This window comes from Gorilla gorilla, chromosome 23, assembly GCF_029281585.2.
Source record: "Gorilla gorilla gorilla isolate KB3781 chromosome 23, NHGRI_mGorGor1-v2.1_pri, whole genome shotgun sequence".
Lineage (NCBI taxonomy): Eukaryota > Metazoa > Chordata > Mammalia > Primates > Hominidae > Gorilla > Gorilla gorilla.
In genome coordinates this window covers 15,493,647-15,521,257 of record NC_086018.1, presented here as the reverse complement: position 1 = coordinate 15,521,257, position 27,611 = coordinate 15,493,647, and the positions used below count along the sequence as shown (strand labels likewise).

At 43.1% G+C, this 27,611-nt stretch overlaps 1 protein-coding gene across 5 annotated transcripts in view; it reads right to left on the bottom strand.

The window, feature by feature from the left end:
- Positions 1–27,611, bottom strand: part of CECR2 (CECR2 histone acetyl-lysine reader) — a 190,408-nt gene that overhangs the window by 56,125 nt on the left and 106,672 nt on the right. For all 5 annotated transcript variants that reach the window (XM_055374858.2, XM_031005288.3, XM_031005286.3 and 2 more), the window contains exons 2-5: positions 23,291–23,385; positions 3,383–3,566; positions 1,408–1,547; positions 229–333 (exon numbers count right to left, since the gene is read on the bottom strand). In XM_055374858.2, coding sequence (XP_055230833.1) covers positions 229–333; positions 1,408–1,547; positions 3,383–3,566; positions 23,291–23,385 — 524 coding nt within the window. The remainder of the gene's footprint in view (positions 1–228; positions 334–1,407; positions 1,548–3,382; positions 3,567–23,290; positions 23,386–27,611) is intronic.

Below are 27,611 nucleotides of genomic sequence, written 5' to 3'. Positions count from 1 at the left end.
CCATCGTCTAGTAAGAGGACTCGCTTAGAGAGGGGAGGTGACTTGCCAGATGTCACACACTAAGGGCTTCCTGACTGTACTGCACACGTGGTAATTTCATAAGGATTCAGTTTCAGGTTGCTATAATAATGTACTTCGCATGGCACAGGCAAAATAAAGAAAAAGGAATGAATGAATGAAGGTCCCTTCTGCCATGGTCTATGACCACAACTAACAAGATTTTCTTACCTCAACAGAATCTCCTCCTGCAGTTTCTTCCGTTTTGGGGGTCTTCCTCTTCTTTTTCCCGTTTTTCCAGGAATACTTGAGACATTTTTTTGTCCTTCACTTTCCCTAATAAATAATATTAAATAGAAATGTTCTGGCACAGGATTGGCATTGCTACATATGATTTTAAAACAGTATTTCTGGCCATGAGATTACCAAAAAGGATTAAATGTAGCAGTGAAAGGAAAAGGGAACAGCAACTTCCAGTCTTCATTATTAGACTGTGGATCTGAGGAAAACTAACATTTTGCAATACTAAAATGTGCTTAAGATCTAACACCTTCTGAAGAGCAAGCATGCTCCTAGCAATAAGAAAGCCTAAATAAGAGGTTAGCACTGTTTTGGGATGCTATGGAAATGCGGCCTCTTTCTTACTTAGTAAAGCTTATGTTTCAGGCATCATTTAAGTTCCTTCTGTTCTTAAACTGATGGATACTGACGTTCATAAACTACATCATTAAATTCTTTTTTTTTTTTTTTTTGATGGAGTCTCGCTCTGTCGCTCAGGCTGGAGTGCAGTGGCGCGATCTCGGCTCACTGCAAGATCAGCCTCCCGGGTTCACACCATTCTCCTGCCTCAGCCTCCCGAGTAGCTGGGACTACAGGTGCCCGCCACCACGCCTGGCTAATTTTTTGTATTTTTAGTAGAGACGGGGTTTCACCGTATTAGCCAGGATGGTCTCGATCTCCCGACCTCGTGATCCGCCTGCCTCGGCCTCCCAGAGTGCTGGGATTACAGGCATGAGCCACCGTGCCTGGCATAAACTACATCATTAATTCTAGTCGAAATAAGGAGATCTCAAGGACTGATGATGCAAGATGAAATTGTTACTGCAGTGAAATGATTGTGCTGCTGAGAAGAAACCTGCTATATTAAAATAGCCTGTGGCAAGAGGAGTGGCATTTCTCAGAAACCTCCTATCAAGAACTTCAGATTAAAAAAGTATATTTAACCCCTCTGGTAGCAGAGAATTAATTCCTTTGTTTTTGCATGAAGTATCTCCTTACCATCTCTTTGCAGGCATGCTTAGGGAATTCCTTCATTAGGAAAAAAAAAATTGTGCTGTAGAATTCTGATGCATTTAATCTTAATGACATTTTAATACAGTAGCTATCATGCCCTGACATTGAAGAACATACCTGCTCAAAGAGAGTTCTCCATTGGATTTTCCTTGCACCGGGTCCTCTTTGTACATTCGTGTTCCATAGAAATACCAATATAGTGCCCCAGAATTGTCTTCACCCAATGGCTCCACACGGAGACTGTCTGCATCCAGACCCTAGACAGAGCAAGAAAAAGGGGTTTGGGGAAATGGGGAACAAAATGCACCAGGAAAAAACCAAAACGAGGATTCCAAATTTACACTCAAGCATAGCTCAAATCTAAAAATGCCCAAGTATCGCTGGGCGCGGTGGCTCACGCCTGTAATCCCAGCACTTTGGGAGGCTGAGGTGGGCAAATCATGGGGTCAGGAGTTCAAGACCAGCCTGGCCAACATGGTGAAACCCCACCTCTACTAAAAATACAAAAAATTAGCTGGGCATGGTGGCACGCGCCTGTAATCCCAGCTACTCGGGAGGCTGAGGCAGGAGAATCGCTTGAACCTGGGAGGTGGAGGTCGCAGTGAGCCGAGATCATGCCACTGCATTCCAGCCTGGGCGACAAAGAGAGACTCTGTCTCAATAAATAAATAAATAAATAAATAAATAAAAATGTCCAAGTATCTTATGTAATTTTCAGTCGGCATAAGAAACATGGATATAATGGGAAGGTGGTACCTACTTTGAGGAACAAGAGATGGAAATATTACAATGCTCCCTATCCCCACCATTGTTCCCTTTTCAAAAAAGAGAGAATCCAACAGCAATCCTGATGAACAGTTTACAGATTTGGCTGGGAGCGGTGGTTGTTTTATGTGAGCACACACGAAAAGAAAGACAAGTACAACCGGGTGGATCAGGCACGGGGCAAGCTTTGCCCCATGGGATCCTCTGTGGCAGTTCCGGCATAACCTCCTGTGACCTCTCACTCCAGCTGAGCTCCAGTGACAGGGCTCCCAATTTACCTCGGGGGCTGACCTGTACTGGCCTTCTCACTGCTACTGAAGTCCTTGAGTCCTCAGCAAAGACTGTGCTAAATTACACAATGATTTTTTTATAATGTGCCCATAACCAGAGCTCAACCGAGAAGTCATCACCACATTTAATCACTGATGATGGAACAGGATTAGAAACTGACTTCCCTACGAGTGAAAGCAATAACCCACACTCTCCCTTGAGGATATACTTTTTGTTTTTTTAAAGACGGAGTCTCGCTCTGTCACCCAGGCTGGAGTGCAGTGGCGCAATCTAGGCTCACTGCAAGCTCCGCCTCCCGGGTTCACGCCATTCTCCTGCCTCAGCCTCCCTAGTAGCTGGTACTACAGGCGCCCGCCACCACGCCCGGCTAATTTTTTTTTACTTTTAGTGGAGACGGGATTTCACCGTGTTAGCCAGGATGGTCTCGATCTCCTGACTTCGTGAGCTGCCTGCCTTGGCCTCCCAAAGTGCTGGGATTACAGGCGTGAGCCACAGCACCCGGCCCCCTCTAGGATATACTTTTAAACAGATAACCACACCAAGGGGAAGAGAGAGGTGGCCACAGCTTCCTTCAACACATTTTTTGTAACGTGGATGTGTGTAGAGGATGACCTTCACTAGCATATACGGTTTCAAGTTCTTGGAGATTTCAGTAAATATTTCAATTATATTCAATCAAATTTACACCCTGAAAAATAAAATTCAGTGGCTGATTTAGTTGCAGGTTTGGCTGATGACAGAACAAACAGGGTCCTCTGGTTGTACCTATTGCAGATAGGACTCAGTGCACGTCAAGGAAGATGAAACCAGACTAGAAATTAGACCAAAACAACGTACTTCCATAGGGATGCACATCTTGCATCTCCGTGGCTACAGCAATCATGGTTTTCCACACAGTGTTATTGGCAACGAATAGTCCCAAGACTAGTACCACAAGCCAAACTCTGGCTTAGTATCTTTGGGTTTTACGTTCTGACTACATTTCTGCTTGCTGGCTTTTCACAGCTATGGGGAAAGGTTCGCCAGTTAAGCACACCTTTAGAAGATCGAAGACATCGTCTGCATCCAGCCGGTAATCACAGAGTCGGTGCAGGATCTCCACCCGTGTGCGAAGAGGCAGGTCCTGGAAACTGGCTTCCCTCAGAGGGTTGGGCTTCCCTTCTTCGAGCTCCCAGCGGTAGTTGATGATGTCCTCTAGGTAGCTGTGGAATGTCTGAGGCCTAGACCAGGGCCCCAAACACAAAAATACATTAATATAAAATATAGGTTGGTTGGGAGAAGGAGAGAGAGAGAGAACTCATGATCTGACAGCTAACAGATTTTTGTTTTTATACAGACAGGGTCTCGCTCTGTCATCCAGGCTAGAGCACAGTGGCAAGATCTCAGCTCACTGCAGCTCTCCTGGGCTCAAAAGATTCTCCCACCTCAACCTCCCAGGTACCTGGGACCACAGGCATGCACCACCACACCCAGCTAATCTTTGTATTTTTTGTAGAGATAGGGGTCTCCCTATGTTGCCCAGGCTGTTCTCAAGCTCCCAGGCTCACACGATCCGCCCGCCTTGGCTTCCCAAAGTGCTGGGATTACAGGGGTTAGGTAACACGCTTGGCCCAGTTGACAAATTTTACACAGAAAGCAGAAATGAAAAACAGTAACAGGAAGTCCCTCATGAAGTTTCAGCCTACTTACATGGATATTGTGTTTTGTCAACTATCAAGGAAGATAAATACATAAAGAGGGTTTTTCACAGAATAGGTTGACTTTAAAGCCCAAATAGCACATTCTGGTGGAATGGGTAAAAGCATAATCAAATGTGTAGGCTATGAAGCTGAGGCAAAAGTCTCACCCGCTACGCGTACAACTGAAGACACTCTGCGGTTCAGACAGTACAAAGTTGGGTTCGTGACTTAGGTGGCGAGAAAAAAGGAAAAAAGAAACGCATAGTTGGCCTAACCTAATTTATATTTCAGGTTAAGATACAAAGGCAGAAAGTCCTCCAGAATACAAATGGCTACACTGATATGCAACTATAATTTCATATTCTATTATACATGAACTTTAAGGCATGAACACTGCATTCTAAATTTTTTTTTCTTTGATTTTTCTTTCTTTCTTTTTTTTTTTTGAGACAGAGTCTCGCTCTGTCACCCAGGCTGGAGTGCAGTGGCTCGATGTCAGCTCACTGCAAGCTCCACCTCCTGGGTTCATGCCATTCTCCTGCCTCAGCCTCCCGAGTAGCTGGGACTAGAGGCGCCCACCACCATGCCCGGCTAATTTCTTTTTGTAATTTTAGTAGAGACCGGGTTTCACTGTGTTAACCAGGATGGTCTCGATCTCCTGACTTCGTGATCCACCCGCCTCGTCCTCACAAAGTGCTGGGATTACAGGCATGCGCCACCGCGCCTGGCCTTTCTTTGATTTTTTCAGAGATGGGGTCTCAGCATGTTGCCCAGGCTGGTCTTGAACTCCAGGGCTCAAGCAATCCTCCCATGTCTGTATATTAAAATTTGAAGATAGTTTTTCTGCAGAGAACATTTAAGACACCTAGAGGGCAATTTAAATTTTTTCTTCAGTACAGTCTGGAAATCCCATAATTGCATTAAATATATTTTTTCCCATATGGGGTCTCACTATATTGTCCAGGCTGGACTCAAACTCCTGAGCTCAAGCAATCCTCCCATCTTGGTCTCCAGAGCATCTGGACTATAAGTGCGTCTTACCACATCCAGGTGTAAATGCCTTTTTTTTTTTTTTTTTGAGACAGAGTCTTGCTTTGTCACCTAGGCTGGAGTGCAGTGGTGCGATCTTGGCTCACTGCAAGCTCCGCCTCCCAGGTTCACGCCATTCTCCTGCCTCAGCCTCCCGAGTAGTTGGGACTACAGGCGCCTGCCACCACGCCCAGCTAATTTTTTGTATTTTTAGTAGAGACAGGGTTTCACTGTGTTAGCCAGGATGGTCTCGATCTCCTGACCTCATGATCCACCTGCCTCGGCCTCCCGAAGTGCTGGGATTACAGGCGTGCGCCACCACACCCGTTTGTTTTTTTTTTTTTTTTTAATGGAGTTTTGCTCTTGTAGCCCAGGCTGGAGTACAATGGCGTGATCTTGGCTCACTGCAACCTCTGCCTCCTGGGTGCAAGTGATTCTCCTGCCTCAGTCTCCTGAGTAGCTAGGATTACAGATGCCCACCACCATGCCCGGCTAATTTTTGTATTTTTAGTAAAGACAGGGTTTTACCACGTTGGCCAGGCTAGTCTTGAACTCCTGACCTCAGGTGATCCGCTTGCCTTAGCCTCCCAGAGTGCTGGGATTACAGATGTGAGCCACTGTGCCCAGCCACGTATTTTGATTAGTACCTAAATATGCCTTCCACGTAATAATGTGCTGTTTGTTAGATGGTTATTTTACATCTCAACTATTAAGAATCAAGATCTAATTTACCTCATGCTTGATGTGAAAAGTTTTTTCTTATTAATAAGCAAAGAGGCCTAAAGAAGTTATTGGTATCATTTTAAAATTAGGCAACTACTATGTTGACTATGGTAGTTATATTTGCAGCAAAGTGAAAGGAAATATTTGTGGAAAAAATTAAGAAGGCTTAGGCAAATAAGAAATTAAACAGTTTGCCGGGCACGGTGGCTCACGCCTGTAATCCCAGCACTGTGGGAGGCTGAGGTGGGTGGATCACAAGGTCAGGAGTTCGAGACCAGCCTGGCCAATATGGTGAAATCCCATCTCTGCTATAAATACAAAAATTAGCCGGGCGTGGTGGCGTGTGCCTGTAGTCCCAGCTACTCAGGAGGCTGAGGCAGGAGAATTGCTTGAACCTGGGAGGCGGAGTTTGCAGTGAGCCGAGATTGCGCCCCTGCACTGTAGCCTGGGCAACAGAGTGAGATGCTGTCTCAAAAAAAAACAAAAAACCAAAAAAACACTTAAACAGTTTGCTTTTTCAAAGAGAGAAGAAACATCTTTCCCCTACTCTTACTATCTCACTGGGGAAAACATGAGTATGGCAGCTTTATCAAAATGCAGCGTAACAGTTCTAACGATCAGGGCTCTCACAAATCTCACTAGACTACAGCATTCACATTCAGCACACGAGCACCGGCCATTAATGAGTGCTTGAACCTTGCAGGGTTTGGACTGGCTGCCTCTCCATTGTCTGTGAAGTTGCTACCATCCCTTCCGGAGTGAGGAGCTGGGCAAAGAGTAGTTCAAACTCACATTAAAATGCAGACAGTGTCGTAACGGTGAATTTGAAAATGAAAAAGTTTGGCCGGGCGTGGTGGCTCACGCCTGTAATCCCAGCACTTTGGGAGGCCAACATGGAGAAACCCCGTCTCTACTAAAAATACAAAATTAGCCGGTTGTGGTGGCATATGCCTGTAATCCCAGCTACTCTGGAAGGCTGAAGCAGGAGAATCACTTGAACCCGGGAGGCAGAGGCTGTGGTGAGCCAAGATTGCGCCATTGCGCTCCAGCCTGGGCAAGAAGAAACGCCGTCTCCAAAAAGAAAGAAAGAAAGAAAATGAAAAAGTGTTTTTTTTTAAAAACTGCTTTTTTAGTAGCCAGAAGTGTGTAGAAGACAATCATCCTTTGGCAATAAATCTCTTTATCTACCGCATGCTTTTGAGAATTTCTAATGTACACCAAGTTCCACAAACACTAAAGTCTGTTTTTTCCTGCAATAAAATAAAACATGGAATCAGTGAAATCTGTATCATTTCACCAGAATAGCAGCTTCACTGGAGGATGTGCAGAAGATGCTGGGCCAGGGAGCGAGACCTTTCTTATTCCAATGTGAGGTTGAGAAAGTACAGGCATACCAGCCCACAAACACTGCGTGTGCATCCGCAGTGCTGCTCCTTTAGCCAACAGTCTGTCTGGAAGCCCTTACTTGTCTCAAACAATTCCATGTTTCAGATTCCTTCCCAACAGGCCTATTGTCCTACTCAGTTTAAATTACATCACTTTTGCTAAAAGCTTTCTTAAGGCATCTATCTCCATGCCACCTTAACTAGGAGACACCTGAGGGCCTACAATCCAAGACAATTCCATTTCCTTGTATGTAGATCAACCTTCTCCTAGAAATCTACATCTCCTTTTAAACATCAGAAAGTGAATAGGGAAAAATCTCTTGAGGGCAAAGGCACTGGCTAAGGGTGATTTGAAATAAAAAGGCTTCAGGAAGCTAAAAATCAGGCTAATTCTTTTGACTTACTGGTTCTTCATCTTCTATAGGACAGAAAACACTTAATAATTTGACAAAGACTACATACTTTCTCCCCCAGAAAAATGAGCACACAATTTTGCATGTACTTTCAGGTTTTACTATTTAAAGGAAAAAGAGGCCGGGCGCAGTAGCTCACGCCGGTAATCCCAGCACTTTGGGAGGCCGAGATGGGCAGATCACTTGAGGACAGGAGTTTGAGACCAGCCTGGCCAACACAGAGAAAGCCTGTCTCTACTAAAAATACAAAAATTAGCCAGGCATGGTGGTACGTGCCTGTAATCCCAGCTACTCGGGAGGCTGAGGCAGGAGAATCACTTGAACTCAGGAGGAGGAGGTTGCAATGAGCTGAGACTGCACCACTGCACTCCAGCCTGGGCAACAGAGCCAGACTCTGTCTCAAAAATAAAATAAAATAAAATATAAAGTAAAATAAAATAAAGGAAAAAGAACAGTGGCACTGTGCTGCTAAAAACGAATGTGTACATATTTTTAAGCTTCTCAAGTTTAGATTACCTGGAACATTCATTCACTTACTCATCCATTCATCTCCTTGCAACTCCCTCTTAATGACTTAGTAACTCTCATCATTCTGAAACTATCTTGAACTATAATAAAACATTTCATTTAAAAATAGTAATGCAAAGATCAAACCAAACGGAATTTCTCAGAACAACAAGGTCTGTTTTATCTCTTGTCTAGGAAAAGTTCCAAATACTCTTAAATGACCCATTTTCGCATTCATTTTCCATCCTACAAAACAGCAGTAAGAGACTGGCTCTTAATTACCTCTTTTTTTCCCTCTATGAGTGAAAGAGCAAGAAAGACTGAAAATAAGAATGAGTCAACAACCTTTCCAAACTCTTAAAGTTAGCCATTTCTTAGAGGCCCAGCAGAGAATTTCTCAGCTTGCTCCAGACAGAACATGCTTCTACTGCTGAGACCAAGGACGGCACGACCTGATTCAAGTGTTCCAGCACAAGCCTCTGCCGGCTGGAACTGGCAGAATTCTTCACTGTGTAGGACAACACATTGTTAATATCTGCACCCTGTTTGGGGAGATCACAAGAAGGCTCTTAAGTTCTTTGAGGCATGTGTTAGGGACATGAAAGGGCAGCCATGGTCTCTCTACAGGGGAGCAATAAAGGTTTGGCACCAGGCTTCCCAGAATGGAGATAAGATGAAAAATCAAATTGCATTCTCCCATTTGCTACAACAATTTGTGAAGCAAATGAAATACATGTACACACAGGCCACGTTTAACATGAGTACTGAATTGAGATAAATATTCTGGTTCTAGTAGTAAAGCAACAAGTAAAAGATTCTGTATGAATACTTGATAAAGCATTTATTCTCGAAGCTTATAAAAAGACCAGGCCAAAATAATTAAAATAACAGTTCTTCTTCTCTAGGGCTGTAGAATAGCTACTATATCCAACATACTAAAATCAACATGACAGCCAAGATAAGTTAAAATCATGGTTATTTCAAATTAAAGGAAAATATGGTTAAGGCAGAATCTGCAAAACATCTTTGCCTAGAGAAACATGTACATAATACAGATTTTTACATGTGTTTATGAATGTTTATGTTGGGTAACCAAGAAAGTGAATAAACCCCAAATGTATCTTTAAAATGATAAAGGCTATTTTTTTAATGGAACCTAAATACTGTACAGATGAAGTGAGAAGTCTCAAGTATCATGTATAAGGCATGAAGAGGTACAATAAAAATTCTGAATAGCTCTGGATAAAATTTAAGGATATATATTGTTTGCCCTACGACTGCTACACACACACACACACACACACACACACACACACACACACACACACAGAATAAGAAGCCAATAGTGGAAATAAAGTGATACACTTAAAACAAATTCATGTGCCTAAAAGAAAGCATTAAAGGACCAACAAAGGAACAAAAAGCAGAAGGCAGCAGAGAAGTTTCTCAACCTTAGCCACTTGGGAAATGCAAGTCAAAACCATAATGAGGTACCACCTCATGTCCACTATAATGGAGGACGTCAAAAAACACACAGTAACAAGTGCTGACCAGGATGCAGAGACACGGAATCCTCACACATGGCCGGTGGGAAGGCTAAGTGTGCAGCTGCTGTGGAAGTTTCGCAAAGTTGCACTGAACTACCAACCCAGCCACTCCAACTCCTAGGTGTACACCTCAGAGAAAAGGAAAACACATCCACACACAGACTTGCGCACAAATGTTCAAAGCGGCAGAATTCCTAACAGCCAAAAGCTAAAATCTGCGTACATACCCATGAACTGAAGGATTAAGTGTGTATCCACACAATGAAGTATTATTTTACCATAAAAATGAATGAAGTACTGATTCATGCTACAACATGGTTAAAACTTGAAAAATAACTCTAAGTGAAAAAAGCCAGATACAAAAGGACACTTCCCATATGGCTCCAGTTACTAGATGGGCCTACAACACTCAAACCTGTGGAGACAGTAAGAATAGTGACGCTGGGAAGTGGGGTGGGAGGAAACAGGGAATGATTGCTAATGGTACAAGGTGTCTTCTGTAGGGTAATTGAAGTATTCTGCAATTAGATAGTGGTGATGGTTGCACAATTTTGTTAATACATAAAAACCAATGAATTGTACACTTTAAAAAAACACAAGGAGGCCTGGCGTGGTGGCTCATGCCTGTAATCCTAGCACTTTGGGAGGCTGAGGTGGACAGATCATCATGAAGTCAGGAGTTTGAGACCAGCCTGGCCAATATGGTGAAACCCTGTCTCTACTAAAAATAAAAAATAAAAATAAAAAAAAAATTAGCCGGGCGTGGTGGCATGCACCTGTAATCCCAGCTACTCGGGAGGCTGAGGCAGGAGAATCGCTTGAACTCAGGAGGCGGAGGTTGCAGTGAGCTGAGATCACACCACTGCACTCCAGCCTGGGTGACAGAGCGAGACGCCATCTCAAAAAATAAATAAATAAAAATACAAAGATTAAAAGGATAGAAAATGATCTACCAGGCACAGTAAGCATGAGAAAGCTGAGGATTAATATGAGACAAAGCAGATGTGGAGACAGAGTGTCACATAAGAAGAAATGGAACAACTTCCCAGGACTATATAACAAAGCTACCGCTACACATCCAATAACAGGACACCACAACCCATGAGACAAAATGGGCACAACTAATGGGAGAAATAGATCCACAATCAGAGAGATTTTAATACTGGCTTCTCATTAATAGAACACACACACACACACACACACACACACACAAAACAGTAAGGAACAGATCTCAACAGTATTACCACTAACATACTAAATCACAAATTTAAATAATACACTTTTGGGTCACAAAAGAAATAAAGGAGAGCATGTTTTAAACAATAATATAAACATCAAAATTCGCAGGATGCAGCCAACCATGGGTTAGAAGGAAATTTAAAAGTTTTTTAGGGAAAATTTATAGCTTTAAATGCCTGTTTTTTGAAAAAAGGCTCAAAAACAGTACTCCAAAGAAGCAAAAAAAAAAAAAGAAGAGCAAACTAAAGCCAAAGTAAACAGAAGAAATAAAAAAGAGAAATCAATAAAATAAAAAAGCAAAGAGTAAAGAAAATTAATAATATAAAACAGTTCCTTAGTAAACATTTAAAAAGTTGATAAGGCCTGGAATGGCTGCTCACGCCTGTAATTCCAGCACTTTGGGAGGCTGAGGCTGGAGGACAACTTGAGGCCATGAGTTCAAGACCAGCCTGGGCAATATATCAAGACCTGTCTCTACAACAAATATGCTTTAAATAAGCAGGGTGTGATGGAGCATACCTATAGTCCCAGCTACTCAGGAGGCTGAAGCTGGAGGACTGTTTGAGCCCAGGAGGTCGAGGCTGCAGTGGGCTATGATCACAGCACTGCACTCCAGCCTGGGTGACAGAGTGGGAACCCTGTCTCAAAAAAGTCAATAAATAAATTAAATAAGCATCCCTAATTTAAAAGAAATAAGTAAAACACTTGGCCAAATATTTCATCAAAAAAGACATATACAAATATATGGTAAGCACATGAATAACCACTCCACATTACTAGTCATCGGGGAAATGCAAATTAAACCCACAATGAGCTGCCACTTTCAACACAATAGGATTAGTAAAATTAAAAACAGCAGATGTTGGCAAAGATAGGAAGTAACTAGGCCGGGCGAGGTGGCTCATGCCTGTAATCCCAGTACTTTGGGAGGCCGAGGCAGGTGATCACCTGAGGTCAGGAGTTCAAGACCAGCTTGATTAACATGGTGAAACCCCCTGTCTCTACTAAATACAAAAAATTAGCTGGCGCATGCCTGTAATCCCAGCTATTTGAGAGGCTGAGGCAGGAGAATCACTTGAGGTGGAGGTTGCAGTGAGCAGAGATAGCAAGCACCATTGCACTCCAGCCTGGGCAAAAAGAGCAAAACTCTTGTCTCAAACAAATAAATAAGTAAATAAAAATTTAAAAAGATACGAAGCAACTGGACTGTTCAGATATTGCTGGTGGAAACGTAAATGTGGCAAGTGTTTGGAAAATAATTTCACAGTTTAAGTCAAACATACTTTTACCATGTGACCCACCAGCAATTCCCAAGAGAAATGAAATTAAGTGCACACAAGCATTTGTAAGCAAATGTTCACAGCAGCTTCATTCATAATAGGCTCCAACTGGAAGCAACCTAAGTGCTGTCCCAAGAACAGATTCAATAAACTGTGATGTATTTTTCACTAGATGCAATTTAGTCCCCCACCCCCTCAAAGGAATAAACCACTGATACAAACAACGGCACGGGTGAATATCATACAGGCACTATGCGAATGAAAGAAGCTGGTGTGAGTTCATTTCACACTGTGTGATCCCATTCATACAGTTCTAGAACAGGTTAGGCTCCAACTATAGTGACAAAAATGTCGTCAGTGGTTGCCAGGTGTACAATGTAGGTATGGGGAAGACTGACTACAAAGGAAACTTTCTGGGAAGACAGAAATGTCTATTTTCTTCAGTAGGATAGTGACTATGTGGTGCCCTCATTTGTTACAAAACACTGGCCTATGTTAACAAAGACACGATGAACGTACTTAACAGAAGTATTGTCATTTCCAAAAAGATGACAGATATTTCTGTAAAGAGAACCCAAAACAATAAATGTTTGTTTATAAGGGACCTAAATTAGGGAATCTATTACGCAATGCTAGATCCGTAATTGAAAATTAAATGAGGCCGGATGCGGTGGCTCACGCCTGTAATCCCAGCACTTTGGGAGGCCAAGAGGGGGCGGATCACCTGAGGTCAGGAGTTTGAGACCAGCCTGGTCAACATGGTGAAACCCTGTCTCTACTAAAAATACAAAAATTAGCCGGGCATGATGGTGGGTGCCTTAATCCCAGCTACTTGGGAGGCAGAGGCAGAAGAATCATTTGAACCCGGGAGGTGGAGGTTGCAGTGAGTCGCGATCAGGCCATTGCACTCAAACCTGGGGGACAAGAGCGAGACTTCTCTCAAAATAAATAAATAAATAAATAAATAAATACATGAAAAACTGAATATACAATGTTGATGAATTACCGTTTCACCCACAGGACAGTGGGTGAAGACCATACTGAAGCACAAATCAGTCTGTGTTCTATAAAGAGCACTCTACTAAAGATGTACGGACAAAAGGAAAAACATTTTAGCAGTAAGTATTATCATCATGAGTATTTAATGAAAAAAAATTTTTTTGAGACACCCAGGCTGGAGTGCATGGCGCGATCTTGGCTCACTGCAAGCTCCGCCTCCCGGGTTCACACCATTCTCCTGCCTCAGTAGCTGGGACTACAGGCGCTCGCTACCAAACCCGGCTGATTTTTTATATTTTTTAAGTACAGACGGGGTTTCACCGTGTTAGCCAGGATGGTCTCTATCTCCTGATCTAGTGATCCACCCGCCTCCGCCTCCCAAAGTGCTGGGATTACAGGCATGAGCCACCGCGCCCAACCAATGAAAAATACTTTTACGCTGCTTAAACCGTAGCTCAAAACACAGTTTGATTCAATCGTAGCTTTACTTTGACAGCGAAGAGCAAATCAGAAGTTCCTATTTTCCACCCAGTGCTCAATTTGCCAGGTTACTTCCCAATGGACAATAAAGGTGCTGAAAGAGCCACCAGTTAAATTCCTAAAGTATTTTTATTGATACAGGACCATAAAACCCACTGACCAGATTTGCAATTCCAGGGAGAATATAGAAGAAAAAGTATGTAGTGTTGCAAAGAACGTGTTAGTATCAAATCAAAACTCTGCTTAAGTTTTATATTGAAAGAGAAAGGCAAAGAATTGTCAAAAATGAAGAATCCACTTTTCACCATCGAGCTGAAAAACAGAAAGTGAGCAATGCCTTAGATTAGTGACCTTCCAGCGAAGTCCTGGACCAGCAGCGTGCAGCATCAGCACCACCCAGAACTTGCACAGCATGCAGGTTCCCAGGCCCCAGCCCAAGCCTACGGAATGAAACGCTGGTGAGGCCCAGCGATTTGTGTCGTAACCACCCTTGGGTGATTGTGTTGTAAGGCTGGAGAATCACCACTTGCGCTTATTCATACCTTCTGTCTTCTCCCTGCTTACCAGGTATGATAACTTTCCTGAATTGCGATAAGCTTTCACTTGATCATCTTCGTTAAGTTTTCCATATATATGTATCCTTATTTGGTTCTCCTTGCCTTACACTTAATAAGTCACTGGTGTGTATGCTTCTGTGACTTGCATTATTTGCCTAACATTCTTTCTAATGGCCTAGTTTTTCCTGGGGAGAATGCACAGCTGTAGTAAGGTTTGCCCTCAGCTCCTCAAGGCCACCCGTGTTCCCAGCCATGTGGGCTTTCCCAGTGGCTGAAGCTTCATCCAAGCTGCAAGGGGTGTCTCCAAAGTGTGACAGTGAACACTAGCATGTGACTGACACGCCCCCAGTGGCGTGTCACATACAGGCACACAGGGTTCCACAGCATCACGGGGGCCTCCTCGGAGTCCAGCGCCACGCCTTACACCCAGGAAAATACCACTTTATTTTGGCAACAAAATGAACAAATTCCTGAAAAATCATTTGAATTGAGACTTTATTCTCGATGTCTCTCAGGCTTATACCAGTTTTGTTTTGCCTTCGTCTCCTCAGGTAAAAAAATAAACTACTTGATGATGAGCTTCCTTTTATGTCTAAGTTGTTGACTATGAACTGCAGATCAATCTAGGATTTAAAAACCCTTTTAGATGGGCACGGTGGTGCCTGCCTGTCATCTCAGCTACTTAGGAGGCTGAGGTGAGAAGATGGCTTGAGCCCAGGAGTTGGAGGCTGCAGTCAGCTACGACTGCGCCACAGCACTCAAGACTGCGCTGAAGAGTGAGATCTCGTCTTCAAAACAAAAACAAAACAAACAAAACCCACGTTTTAAAGCAGAGGTCCACAGAAATAACTGATTTCTACTGAAATCATATAGATACTGCAGATATTTCCAAATAGCACTTATGCTCACTGAGACCTGAAGACAGTAATTTTGGGAAATTAGCTCTGCTGTTAGATGAATACAACACTAACTATATCAAAAATTTCATTCTTCAATACTTTGCTTTCTTTTCTTTTTTTGAGACAGGGTCTCACTCTGCCACCCAGGCTGGAGTGCAGTGGCACCATCTCCACTGCAACCTCCGCCTCCTGGGCTCCACTGATTCTCCTGCCTCAGCCTCCCGAGTACCTGGGACTACAGGTACAGTGCGCCACTGTACCCCACTAATTTTTGTATAATACTTTTTGTAGAGCCGGGGTTTCACCATGTTGCCCAGGCTGGTCTCGAACTCCTGAGTCCATGTGAGCGGCCTGCCTCGGCCTCCCAAGAGTGTTGAGATTACAGGCGTGAGCCACCACGCCTGGGCAATACTTCACTACTTTTCAGTATAATTGGGTTCAGGTGTAATCTTATGATTTCAAAACATTATTTTTAGATGGGGTTCACAGGCTTCCTTAGTATGTCAAAGAGTTAAAAATCTTGTTTTCAAGGAAAACTGTTTTACTTAACATTTTTCTTCTATATTTCTCATTTACAGCATGGGGCTGCAGTTAGGAGTCAGAGGTCTAGGAAACAGATCTGTACCGTCTCAATTACCAGCTGTGTAACCTTGGGCAATTTATTTAACTTCTCTGTGCCTCAAATTCCTCATCCTTGATGGAAGGATGGGAGAGGACTTTCTATCAGAGGGGCTGTCGGAAGGATTAAATGAGTGTTCTTGAGAAGCAGTCGGCAGTGTCCAGGACATAGGACATGCTGGCCAGTATCATTTCCATGAGTAGACAGTGTTATGCTGTCCTGTAAGTGCAAAAACCTCAGGTTGGAGAGTACGGTTGAAAGGAAATGTGGCTTCTATATTTCAATTTTAAAGATTAGATTGAGTCAGTGGAACTGGAATAGTAACTAGCTTCCCTAAATACAGGCAGGAGTCAGAAAATTATAGCCCGAGGGCCAAATCTGGCCTGATGTCCTTTTTTGTTGAGACACACTTTCACTCTGTCGCAGAGGCTGGAGTGCTGTGGCATGATCTCGGCTCACTGCAACCTCTGCTTCCAGGTTCAAGCAATTCTCATGCCTCAGCCTACCGAGTAGCTGGGACGACAGGCGTCTGCCAATACACCCGGCTAATTTTTGAATTTTTAGTAGAGACGTGGTCTCGAACTCCTGACCTCAAGTGATCCGCCCACCTTGGCCTCCCAAAGTGCTGGGATTACAGGCTTGAGACGTTGCGCCAGACCTCCTTTAAAAACAAAACAAAACAAACAAACAAAAAACAGCCTATAATAATGGTTTTTATATTTTTTAATGGTGGGGGAAAAAAATTAAAAAAAAAACAACAATAGAAAAACAGTCTTTCCTGGCAGGTGAAAATGATACAAAAGTCAAACCTCAGTGATTAGAAAGTTCTAATAAGACACAGTCACTATTGGTTTTTCTGTATTGCCTATGGCTGCTTTCATAGTGACAGAGCTGAGTGGCTGCAACACAGAGCCTAAAATACAAGGTGGGTGTGCACCTGTAACACTAGTTCCTCAGGATCAGGAGGCTGAGGCAGGAAGATTGCTTGAATCTAGAAGTTCGAGGCTGCAATGGGTTAGGATTGGTCCAATGCACTCCAGCCTGGGGAACAGAGTGAGACTCTGTTGCAAGTGACAGCCTAAAATAGTCACGCATTGCTTAACATAAAGGATATTTCTAAGAAATGCATGGTTAGGTGATTCTGTTGCTGTGGAAACATCATAGTGTATTTACATAAACCTAGATGGTAGAGCCTACTACACACCTAGACTATATGGCATAGCCCACTGCTCCTAGGCTACAAACCTATACTGCACCTGACTGTACTGAATACTGTGAGCCACAGTAATGGAATGTTAAGGATTTGTGGGTCCAGACACATCTAAACATAGAAAAGGTATAGTAAGGACAAGGTACAAAAGATTTTTAAAATGGTGTATCTGTATAAAGCACTTGTCATGAGTGCAGCTTGCAGAACTAAAGTTGCTCTGGGTGAATCAGTAACTGAGTAGTAAATGAATGTGAAGGCTTGGCACATGACTGTACATCACTGTAAACTTTCTAAATGCTGTAAACTTAGGCTATACTATGTTTATTTTAAAAAAAACCTTTCCTTCAATAATAAATTTAGCTTACTATGACATTTAAAAATTCACAAACTTTTAACTTTTTGATTCTTTTGTAATAACAGCCTAAAACACTTTTTAGAGCTATACAAAAATATTTTTTTCTTTTTTTTTCTGCTCTGTAGCCACAGCTAGAGTGCAGTAGGGACCGTAGCTCACTGCAGCCTCCAACTCCTGATCCTCCCACCTCAACCTCCCTAGTAGCTTAGACTACGTGCATGCACCACCATGTCCAGATAATTATTTTAATTTTTTTAGTAGAGACAGGGGTCTTGCTATGTTGCCCAGCTGATTCATTTATTTTTATTTTTTAGTAGACACGGAGTCTTGCTATGTTGCCCAGGCTGGTCTCGAACTCCTGGCCTCAAACCGTCCTCTCACCTCATCCTCCCAGAGTGCTGGGATTACAGGCATGAGCCACTGTGTGGCGGCCTTCTTTATATCCTTATTCTACAAGCTGTTTTCTATTGTTGAAATTTTTTATTTTTTACATTTGATCTGTTTTGTTCAAAATGAAGACAAAAACACACACATCAGCCTAGGCCTACACAGGGTCAGGATCATCAATATTACTGTCTTCCACCTCGACATCTTGTCCCACTGGAACGTCTTCAAGGCAGTAACATGCACGGTGCTGTCATCTCCTGTAACAATGCCTTCTTCTGGAATCTGTTCTGAAGGACCACCTGAGGCTGTTGTATATTATAGTTAACTTTTAAAAAATAACTAGGCTGGGCGCGGTGGCTCACGCCTGTAATCCCAGCACTTTGGGAGGCCAAGGTGGGAGGATCACGAGGTCAGGAGATCGAGACCATCCTGGCTAATGCGGTGAAACCCCGTCTCTACTAAAAATACAAAAAAAGTAGTCAGGTGTGGTGGTGGGCACCTGTAGTCCCAGCTGCTGGGGAGGCTGAGGCAGGACACCGTCTCAAAAAAAAAAAAAAAAAAAAGGAGTTCAAAACCATCATGGCCAACATGATGAAACCCTATCTCTACCCCAAAATAAAGAAATTAGATGGGCCTGGTGGTGCACGCCTGGAGTCCCAGCTACTTGGGAGGCTGAAGTGGGAAGATCGTTTGAGACCAGGAGGTGGAGATTGCAGGGAGCCAAAACTGCGCCACTGCACTCCAGCCTGGGTGCCAGAGTGAGACCCCGTGTCAAAAAAACTAAACAAAACTAGAAGGAATACACTCTAAAATAATGATTTAAAGTACGGCATAGTAAATACAGAAACCAGTAAGAGTTGTTTACTATCAACTATTACGTAGTGTACATGACTGTATATGCTATGTCTTGTCTCGCTCTGTCGCCCAGGCTGGAGTACGGTGGCATGATCTTGGCTCACCGCAAGCTCTGCCTCCTGGGTTCACGCCATTCTCCTGCCTCAGCCTCCCGAGTAGCTGGGACTACAGGTACCTGCCACCACGCCCGGCTAATTTTTTGTATTTTCAGTAGAGACGGGGTTTCACCATGTTAGCCAGGATGGTCTCGATCTTCTGACCTTGTGATCCACCTGCCTCAGCCTCCCAAAGTGCTGGGATTGCAGGCGTGAGTCACCATGCCACGCCCTCTTTTTTTTTTTTTTTTTTTTTTGGAGACAGAGTCTCGATCTGTCACCCAGGCTGGAGTGCAGTGGCGTGATCTCGGCTTCCTGCAAGCTCCACCTCCCGGGTTCATGCCATTCTCCTGCCTCAGTCTCCCGAGTAGCTGGGACTACAGGTGCCGCCACCACGCCCGGCTATTTTTTTGTATCTTTAGTAGAGACGGGGTTTCACTGTGTTAGCCAGGATGGTCTTGATCTCCTGACCTCGTGATCCGCCCGCCTCGGCCTCCCAAAGTGCTGGGATTACAGGCGTGAGCCACCATGCCTGGCCTGTAAGTGCTAGGTCTTTATATGACTGGTAGCGCACTAGGTTTGTTTATACCAGCATCACCATAACCACATGAGTAATGCATGTGCAACCATGTTACAAGGGCAATAACATCTCTAGGGGATAAAAATTTTTGTGTCTATCACAACCTCGTGTGACCACTGTCGTACATGAGGTCTGCCACTGAACAAAATGACAGTATGTGATGCATGCCTGTATTGACTATCTGGCCCTTTACAAAAAACATTTGCTGGCCCCTGTTCTAAAACATGCAAACCACAACGGAAAAGGATACAGACAGTTGCTTGAGTCAAAATCTGTTTTCTGCTGAGCCTTTGGAGGAACTAGGCATAGTATTTCTATACATGATGATTACTCTCACTCATCATTTCGTTTAATCCTCATAATAACTTTACTGAATATTGTCACTAATTCCATTTTATAGATGAGGCGAATTATGCACAACTAAATGACTTTTTTTTTTTTTTTTTTGAGACAGAGTCTTGCTCTGTCACCCAGGCTGGAGTGCAATGACACGATCTTGGCTCACTGCAACCTCCACCTCCCGGGTTCACGCCATTCTCATGCCTTAGCCTCCCGAGTAGCTGGGACTACAGGCGCCCACCACCTCGCCCGGCTAATTTTTTGTATTTTTAGTAGAGACGGGGTTTCACTGTGTTAGCCAGGATGGTCTCGATCTCCTGACCTCGTGATCTGCCCGCCTCCGCCTCCCAAAGTGCTGGGATTACAGGTGTGAGGCACCGCACCCGGCCTTTTTTTTTTTTTTAAAGAGATGGAGTCTCGCTCTTTCGCCCAGGCTGGAGTGCAATGGTGCGATCTTGGCTCACTGCAACCTCCGCCTCCCAGGTTGAAGCAATTCTCCCACCTCAGCCTCCTGAGTAGCTGGGACTACAGGCGTGCACCACCACGCCTGGCTAATTTTTGTATTTTTAGTAGAGACCGGGTTTCATCACATTGGCCAGACTGCTCTTGAACTCCCGACCTCAAGTGATCTGCCTGTCTCGGCCTCCCAAAGTGCTGGGATTATAGGCATGAGCCACTGCGCCTGGCCGAAATTAAGTAACTTTTTAAGCTGCATATAACAGTTTAGTCTTGGAGGCGTAACAGGTAAACATTTACTTATCCAAATTTCTCTTTAGAATGAGATCAAAGTAGAACTTCAGACAAGAACGAGTGTACATTCACAGTAACTGCATGTGGAACCATCATTTTAGGCAATTCCCTTCAGGGAAAAAAGTAAAGTAGATTGTAGTGTTCTTTCTTGTCCGGGTTCTCTGTTACACAGGTGTGTTCAGTTTGTGAAAATTCATTGAGCTGTAGAATTAGGAAATGAGCACTTTTCTTTCTCTCTCTCTCTCTGTGTATCTGTGTGTGTGTGTGTGTGTGTGTGTTTGTATTATACATGAGTAGTAAGTTTCAAGATGACTGCTGTCACTGGTACCTTGATCACAGACCTGTAAGCTAACTCGAGCTAAACACACCAGTAGTGGTTTGTCCAGGCTCCTGACCCACAGAAACTGTAAGATTACACTTTTTGTGGTTTTAAGTTGCTAAGTTTTAGGGTAATTTGTTACTTAACAGTGGATAATACAGCTTGAAGCAGACATGACTATTAACACTGAAAAAAGAGATAGATAATAATCCTAGAGAGTCGAAAGAATACTAACTCAAGAAAAAAATCAAGGCCAATAAACTCTGCAAATTAAAGACAGATACAGGGATACGGTATTCTATTATTTAATAAATACTTGTAGGGGCAAGGCACAGTGGCTCACACCTGTAATCCCAGCACTCTGAGAGGCCAAGGCAGCAGGATCACTTGAGACCAGGAGTTCAAGACCAGCCAGGGAACACAGACCTTGTCTCTACAAAAATTGTTAAAAATCAGCTGGGGATGGTGGCACAGTCCTGTACTGAGCTACTCAGGAGGCTGAGGTGGGAAGACTGCTAGAGCCCAGGTTGAGGCTACAGTGAGACAGGATCCTGCCACTGCACTCCAGCCTGGGTGAAACAGCAAGACCCTGTCCCCCCCCCCCCCCCCAAAAAAAGAAAGACCACATTGTAGGGATGTCAATTTTGCCCACATTTCTTCATAGGTTTATTTGATTCTAGTTAGAATGATTAGATAAGGGGAGTTCTTAAAGAACAGGACATAACTTTGTAACCACTATCTGGAAGAACAAACAAGCAGAATTAGTTAAGATCAATTTTAAACAGAAGGACAAATCAGAGGGATGAACTCAGCCACGGAGGAATATCCTATGAGAGAAAACAGCCCATATGTGAAGGCTCAGTTCACAAGTCACTCTCTTACTCCAGGTTGTATGCTCTGTTAATATGTTGTATTTTTATTTCTAAGCACTTACTGTTGTAATTACATAACTGGCAAATATATAATCATTACTGTAATGATTCGTGGACCTCCCTGTCAGAACTGTGAACTCTAAGAGATCTGGTGAGTGTTTGTGCTGCCAGTACCTACTAGTCTGTGTACAGAGGGCTCACAAGGATCATCCAAGCAGACACTCTCACACACTGATCATTTAAGGCTAAAATACAACCACCTCTGTGACGGGAAACCTGGCAAAAACCTTTAAGCCTTGCTTAAAATGAAGATCTTAAATGGGCATATCTTTTGACTGAGTGATGTACTTCCAGGAACCTGGTGAATTTTGTACAAAGCTATGCATTATATATGTTTATAACAGCTAAAAGCTAGACATAACTTGTCAGCTACCAGACTGGATTATTTGACAATGACATTTAGAAAATGTGGTTATAAGAAAACTGATTGCTATAATGAAAAAAAATTCCAGGTTATGAAAATGTGGAATTAAACACAAGGTATGAATACAACAGTGCTTAAAAATTACAAACTCCCAAGTCTACATGCTAAATAGAGAACGGAAGAAAATATTCTAAGGTATATTTTATGTGTATTTTTATTTACAAATACAACCTGGGTATTCTAGGGGGAAAAGTCATTATACTTAGTGCAGGAGCAATAACTCTCCCCTAGAGAATGCAGACTTCCACCCTGAGAAAAACAGCATTTACATCTCCTTCTTACCTTGTCTACAACTTCACTGCACATTAACAACAAGCATCGTTTCCCAGCCCTAACAGAATTCATTAGAACAAAAATATCTGATACTTGGCCAGGCGCGGTGGCTCACGCCTGTAATCCCAGCACTTTGGGAGGTTGAGGCGGGCAGATCACGAGGTCAGGAGATCGAGACGATCCTGGCTAACACGGTGAAACCCCGTTTCCACTAAAAATACAAAAAATTAGCCGGGCGTGGTGGCGAGTGCCTGTAGTCCCAGCTACTCGAGAGGCTGAGGCAGGAGAATGGCGTGAACCTGGGAGGTGAAGCTTGCAGTGAGCCGAGATTGCGCCACTGCACTCCAGCCTGGGCGACAGAGTGAGACTCCGTCTCAAAAAAAAAAAAAAAAAAAAAAAAAAGATACCATTTTACCTATCTGAGAAAGGCAAACCATAACAACTCAAACCCCCTACATGGCATCAGAAGGCAAGAGACCGGGAAACCCATCGCATCTCACCTTTTTGTGAGTTTGCCCTGTAGTTCTGTCCTATATAGACACGTAGCAAAGAAATGTGTATTAAGTAAAGATCAAAACAAGAGGTCCTATCAGGACTCTCCTTTATTTGTCTCCATACATCACATTTTGCTCAACGTCTCTACACATCTCTTTTTTTTTTTTATTACATCACTGCTGCTGGCTATGTAAACAACAGAAGACACTCAAATGACAGAAAGGTAATAAAAACTAGTTTTGATTTCTTAGGCAATACTTTACCAATACTGCAAAATCAGAAAAAGGCAAATATAAGAAGAAATTCTACACTAAAATATGTTAGCTGGGGTATCCAAGAGTAAGTGATATGGATTTGTGAGAATGAAATAAACTCAAAGATTATGATGGAATAAAAACCCAACTGCAGAATGAGCCAAACACAGCCTGGAAATTTACGTGTACGTCCTCCATCTACACTGTCCCGTGATGCCTAATGATCGGTTCTGGTTTGTCACAGGAGACAGGAAACATCACTATGGTTGGTTAATTAGTTCTCGGCGCAAGAAATGCTTAGAAAGATCAGAATTACTCACGTGATATCTCTTCGTTGATAGCAGCCCTGAAGCAGGCAGGCAATCAGGTCACTGATAAACTCCACGTCATCTCTGTGAAGAGCGGCTTCTAACTCCTGAGGGAGGGAGAGAGGGAAGTTGAGAAATCAAACAGAGATTTCTTAAAATACACGCCCCTTCCTACCGCCAGCACAAGCCCTAAGAACTGAATGGTCCCAGCAGCGGAAGGACTTGCCAGAGATCAGCTCTGCCCTTCCTTCTGGCTACTGTGAGAAGAGCAACCAGATTCCGCGTTTTCTTTTTCCCAGGGTTTTATTTCTCTCACTACTCCCTCCCCATTCCTCTTACCGGCACATGAGAAGAAACACACATAACTCTTTTTGATAAATCAATGCTAGCTGCATAATTAAAGAGCTTAACTCTTTGATTATATATAATCGAGTATAAATACAAATGTGCTGTACTGCTATTTTAATCGCAAAAGAGGAAAGGAGTGCTCATGTAATTGTTTATGAAACATTTGTCATTTACTCAACCTTCTCAAGAGATAAACCATCTGCAACAGCTTTAAAGAACCACTGTATTTTGAATGGCATTTGTTAGTAAGTGATAATGACAATTTTTATTTTGGGATGCCACACCTACATGGCTGATGAAAGGTGATTGCGAGATCCAAGGCTAATCTTACATCATCTAAACAGAATGAGGTAACGTCTGTGTGAATGTCTTTGCTTTCCTTGGGGTTCAGCTTGCCTCGACACGGTATTCCAACAAGGAATTGTTTGGAAAGGGGCCACTGGACAAAAAATGGTGGTGGGGAACTTTAGGAGATCCTATTTCCCTTCCCAACACCCCCATCTTAGATGACAGAATATTTTCTAGGCCATCAAGTCTCCTACTAGAAAAGTTTGCCCACATTCTTTCAACCAGGATGCAATCTTCTGCATGCAAACCATTTCCCAAGAGTCTGCTCCCTATGGTTTGACTTGCTCATAACCAGATCAGTAATCCCCAGAAAAACCAAACTTCTGACAATCTTATTAACGGTTCTGAAAAGTACGAGATGTGCATAAGATGCAAGTTGTGATCTTAACAGCAATTACATGATAGCAGACACAAAACGGGGTGGGGTTTCCTTCTTATATAGAAATAATATGGCTCTGGCCAGGCATGGTGGCTCACTTGAGGTCAAGAGATTGAGACCAGTCTAGCCAACATGGTCATACCCTGTCTCTACTACAAATACAAAAATTAGCCAGGCATGGTGGCATGCACCTGTGATCCCAGCTACTAAGGCTGAGACACAAGAATCGCTTGAAACCAGGAGGCAGAGATTGCAGTGAAATGAGATCGTGCCAGCGTACTCCAGCCTGGGCGACAGAGTGAGACACTGTCTCAAACAAACAAAAAACACAAATCAATCAGTACTAGCAGATACAGAAAACACGCTATGGGAGCTGAGAAGAAAAGGGTTACTTCTGCTGTGGAACCCTGGGAGATTTCGTCAGATGGTAATTGTGACCGAGTGACAATGGAGAGAGGCAGGGCATGACCAGGTGCAGGAGGATATTAGGTTCAGTTTAACTATTCTGTAGATTATGTGAAGGGGAGTAATGTAAGCTGAGATTGACAGGCGATCCTGAATACCCAGCTAATGAGTTTGGCCTTTCTTCGGGAGACAATGGAGATCTACCTCAGTTTATTTCTATAGAGAGGCAAAGTGAGACTAATCTAGCTGCTGTGTATATACAAGGAATTCTAGTGGTAGAGGGTGGGAGGGGAGATGTTAGCCCAAGCAACAGCACAAGAGGAAGGTTCTGAAGGACTTACTAAATGAGAGAACGGAGAAATAGGAATTCAAGATCTGCCTCAAGTAAAGGCCAGCCGAGGCAAGGGAAGACTTGAATGGCTCATGTTTTAATCTGTGCACTGGGCAAGCCTCCCAGTGACTTATAACAGAAGCAAAATCTTCAAAGCCAAAAATCCCAGGCCAATCTCATTTGATAGGTAAGTCAGAATCAGCTAGAGCCAGAAATGAAACTACAGATCACGTATTTCCATTCTCTCAATTTAAAGATGTAGAAACTAGCCGGGTGTGGTGGTGCATGCCTACAGTCCCAGAGTCTTGGGAGGCTGAGGTAGGAGGATCACTGAGCCCAGGAGTTTGAGACCAGCCTGGGCCACACAGCAAGACCCTGTCTCTTTTAAGGGAGAAAAAACAACAACAGCAAGATAAACTAGGTCCAGAAAGGTTAACTGGCTTCTCCAAGGGCACTCAGCAAATCAGTGACAGAGCTGAGTGGAAACCCAGGTCACCGAGTTCAGTGTTCTTCCCACAACCAAGCTGCTCCCCCCGGCCAATGTTCTCCATTCTAGAAAGGCCTGATGGTTTCTACAATGACAGTGACCACCCCAACCACTGTGTCTTTTCTCTAACAGCCCTCACATGTACCATTCTCCCTAGGTGGAAATCCCGTCCCTCTGCCGAACTGTACTGCAGTTCTTTACGGGAGAAACTTTATCTGCAAAGTCCTCCCAGCCAAGCTCCCCCACGCTGCTCCCACCAGTGCTCACTGTCACTGTGGCGTCCATGCATCCCCATGTTTCTACACGTCCTGTTCTGTTCCCTTCCCTGCCATCACAAACTAAGAGCACAATCGGATCGTGACTAAAGGTGCTACAGTCTGTACTAACTGATTTCTCCTAAGATTTTTTTAAGCAAGGAAGTACCAAATTAAATAATAAAGGCAACACTGGAGGCTGAGATGGGAGGATTGCTTAAAGCCAGAAGTTCAAGACCAGGCTGAGGAACATAGCGAGACCCCATCTCTACAGAAATAAATAAATAACAAAGGCCACATTTGAGAAGATAAGCTAAGAACTGGGAGGGTGTTTTCAAGGAGGTGACTGCATAAAGTTTGCCGTATGGTTCATGTGGCATCTCCTTAGAGGATCACTTTTACTATGTGGTTTCCAAGAAATTTAATTACACCTTTTTCTCCATCTCCACCTTCGGCACACAGACATCCTCTTCTGGCTTCCGCCTTTATCATGGCCATTTTCATCAGCGCTGCCTAGGTTCTAGCTGGAATACTATCCTCCAAGGAGGCAAGACAAGCTTTCTACATTGTAGCAATAATGTCAGGAGTGCCTTTTCTTCTAACACAATAGAAAGTAGAATATCAGGGATGCTGGACTAGCTCTTCCAAGGAGAATCGAATAGGCTTAAATGGTCCCTCAAAGGACACACATAGGGAGAGGAACTCTGCGTCATTTATTAAATATTCCAACTCTTCTCCCTTACCTACCATATTCCCCATTTCACCATCCCTGGAATATAGTAACTAACTCATGAAGTCATTAAAAACAGGGTTCAACATGTAAAATTGCTTTTTAAATATAATTCTATGATATTATGTTTACTGTGTCAGAAGCCACCCAGAAAACCCACCAAAAAATTTGCAGGTCCAAGCTAACTTGTGAGGTGATGAAGACATTGCTGAACTTACCCCTGGAGCTCAGCAGAACTTAAAATGCAGAATCAGTAAAGATGAGAACCAAGAATAGGTGATGAACCCCTGGAGAGTAAAGCCTTTTCTCTTTCCCTTTAGTAACTATAAACCCCCACAGTTAGTACCAAATGGATAAACCAAAGCACAGTAAATACAAGCCCTGGTCTCACCATCCTGTGATGAAATACAGAGGAAGAATGTTCTATCAAAACAGCCAAGGAAAGAAACATGAGAGCTATTTTTAATCCTGCTGAACAGAAGAAATGGCCAAACAGTTAAAATGCTGGCTGATCAGTTAAAATGTTTCCCCATTATTTTAATGGGTATGGTGTTTCAGATATGTGGCTGGCATTTGGAAGACGAAACAGTTTTGGATATCTCTTTGACAACAATGTGAATCTACTTAATATTACTGAACTGACCACTTTAAAATGTGTTTACTACAATAAATTATTTTTCACATTAAAAGTGTCTATTTTCAAGGGTTGTAACAATTAAATGAAGCAATGGCACACAGTAAATGCCACATGAAAACATTTATCTTACAATTATTTCATCTTCCTCACAATGATAGTTTGTGGAAAAACAGCGAAGTGTCCTTTTCAAAATTCGGAGGTTTCTAAACGATAGAAATTCAAATGCTTTTAATATATGGCCTGCTGTGTTCATGTGCCAATAAAACTATCTGCAAGAACTATTTGGAAATCCAGGTTACTACTTACAAAGCTTTACCACTTAAGGTTTCAACCCAGAGCTTAAGTCTTAGACTAAGGCAATAAGGGACTCTACCAAAAATCTCCACCCCAACCTTTTCTCTCTTTTCTTCTCAC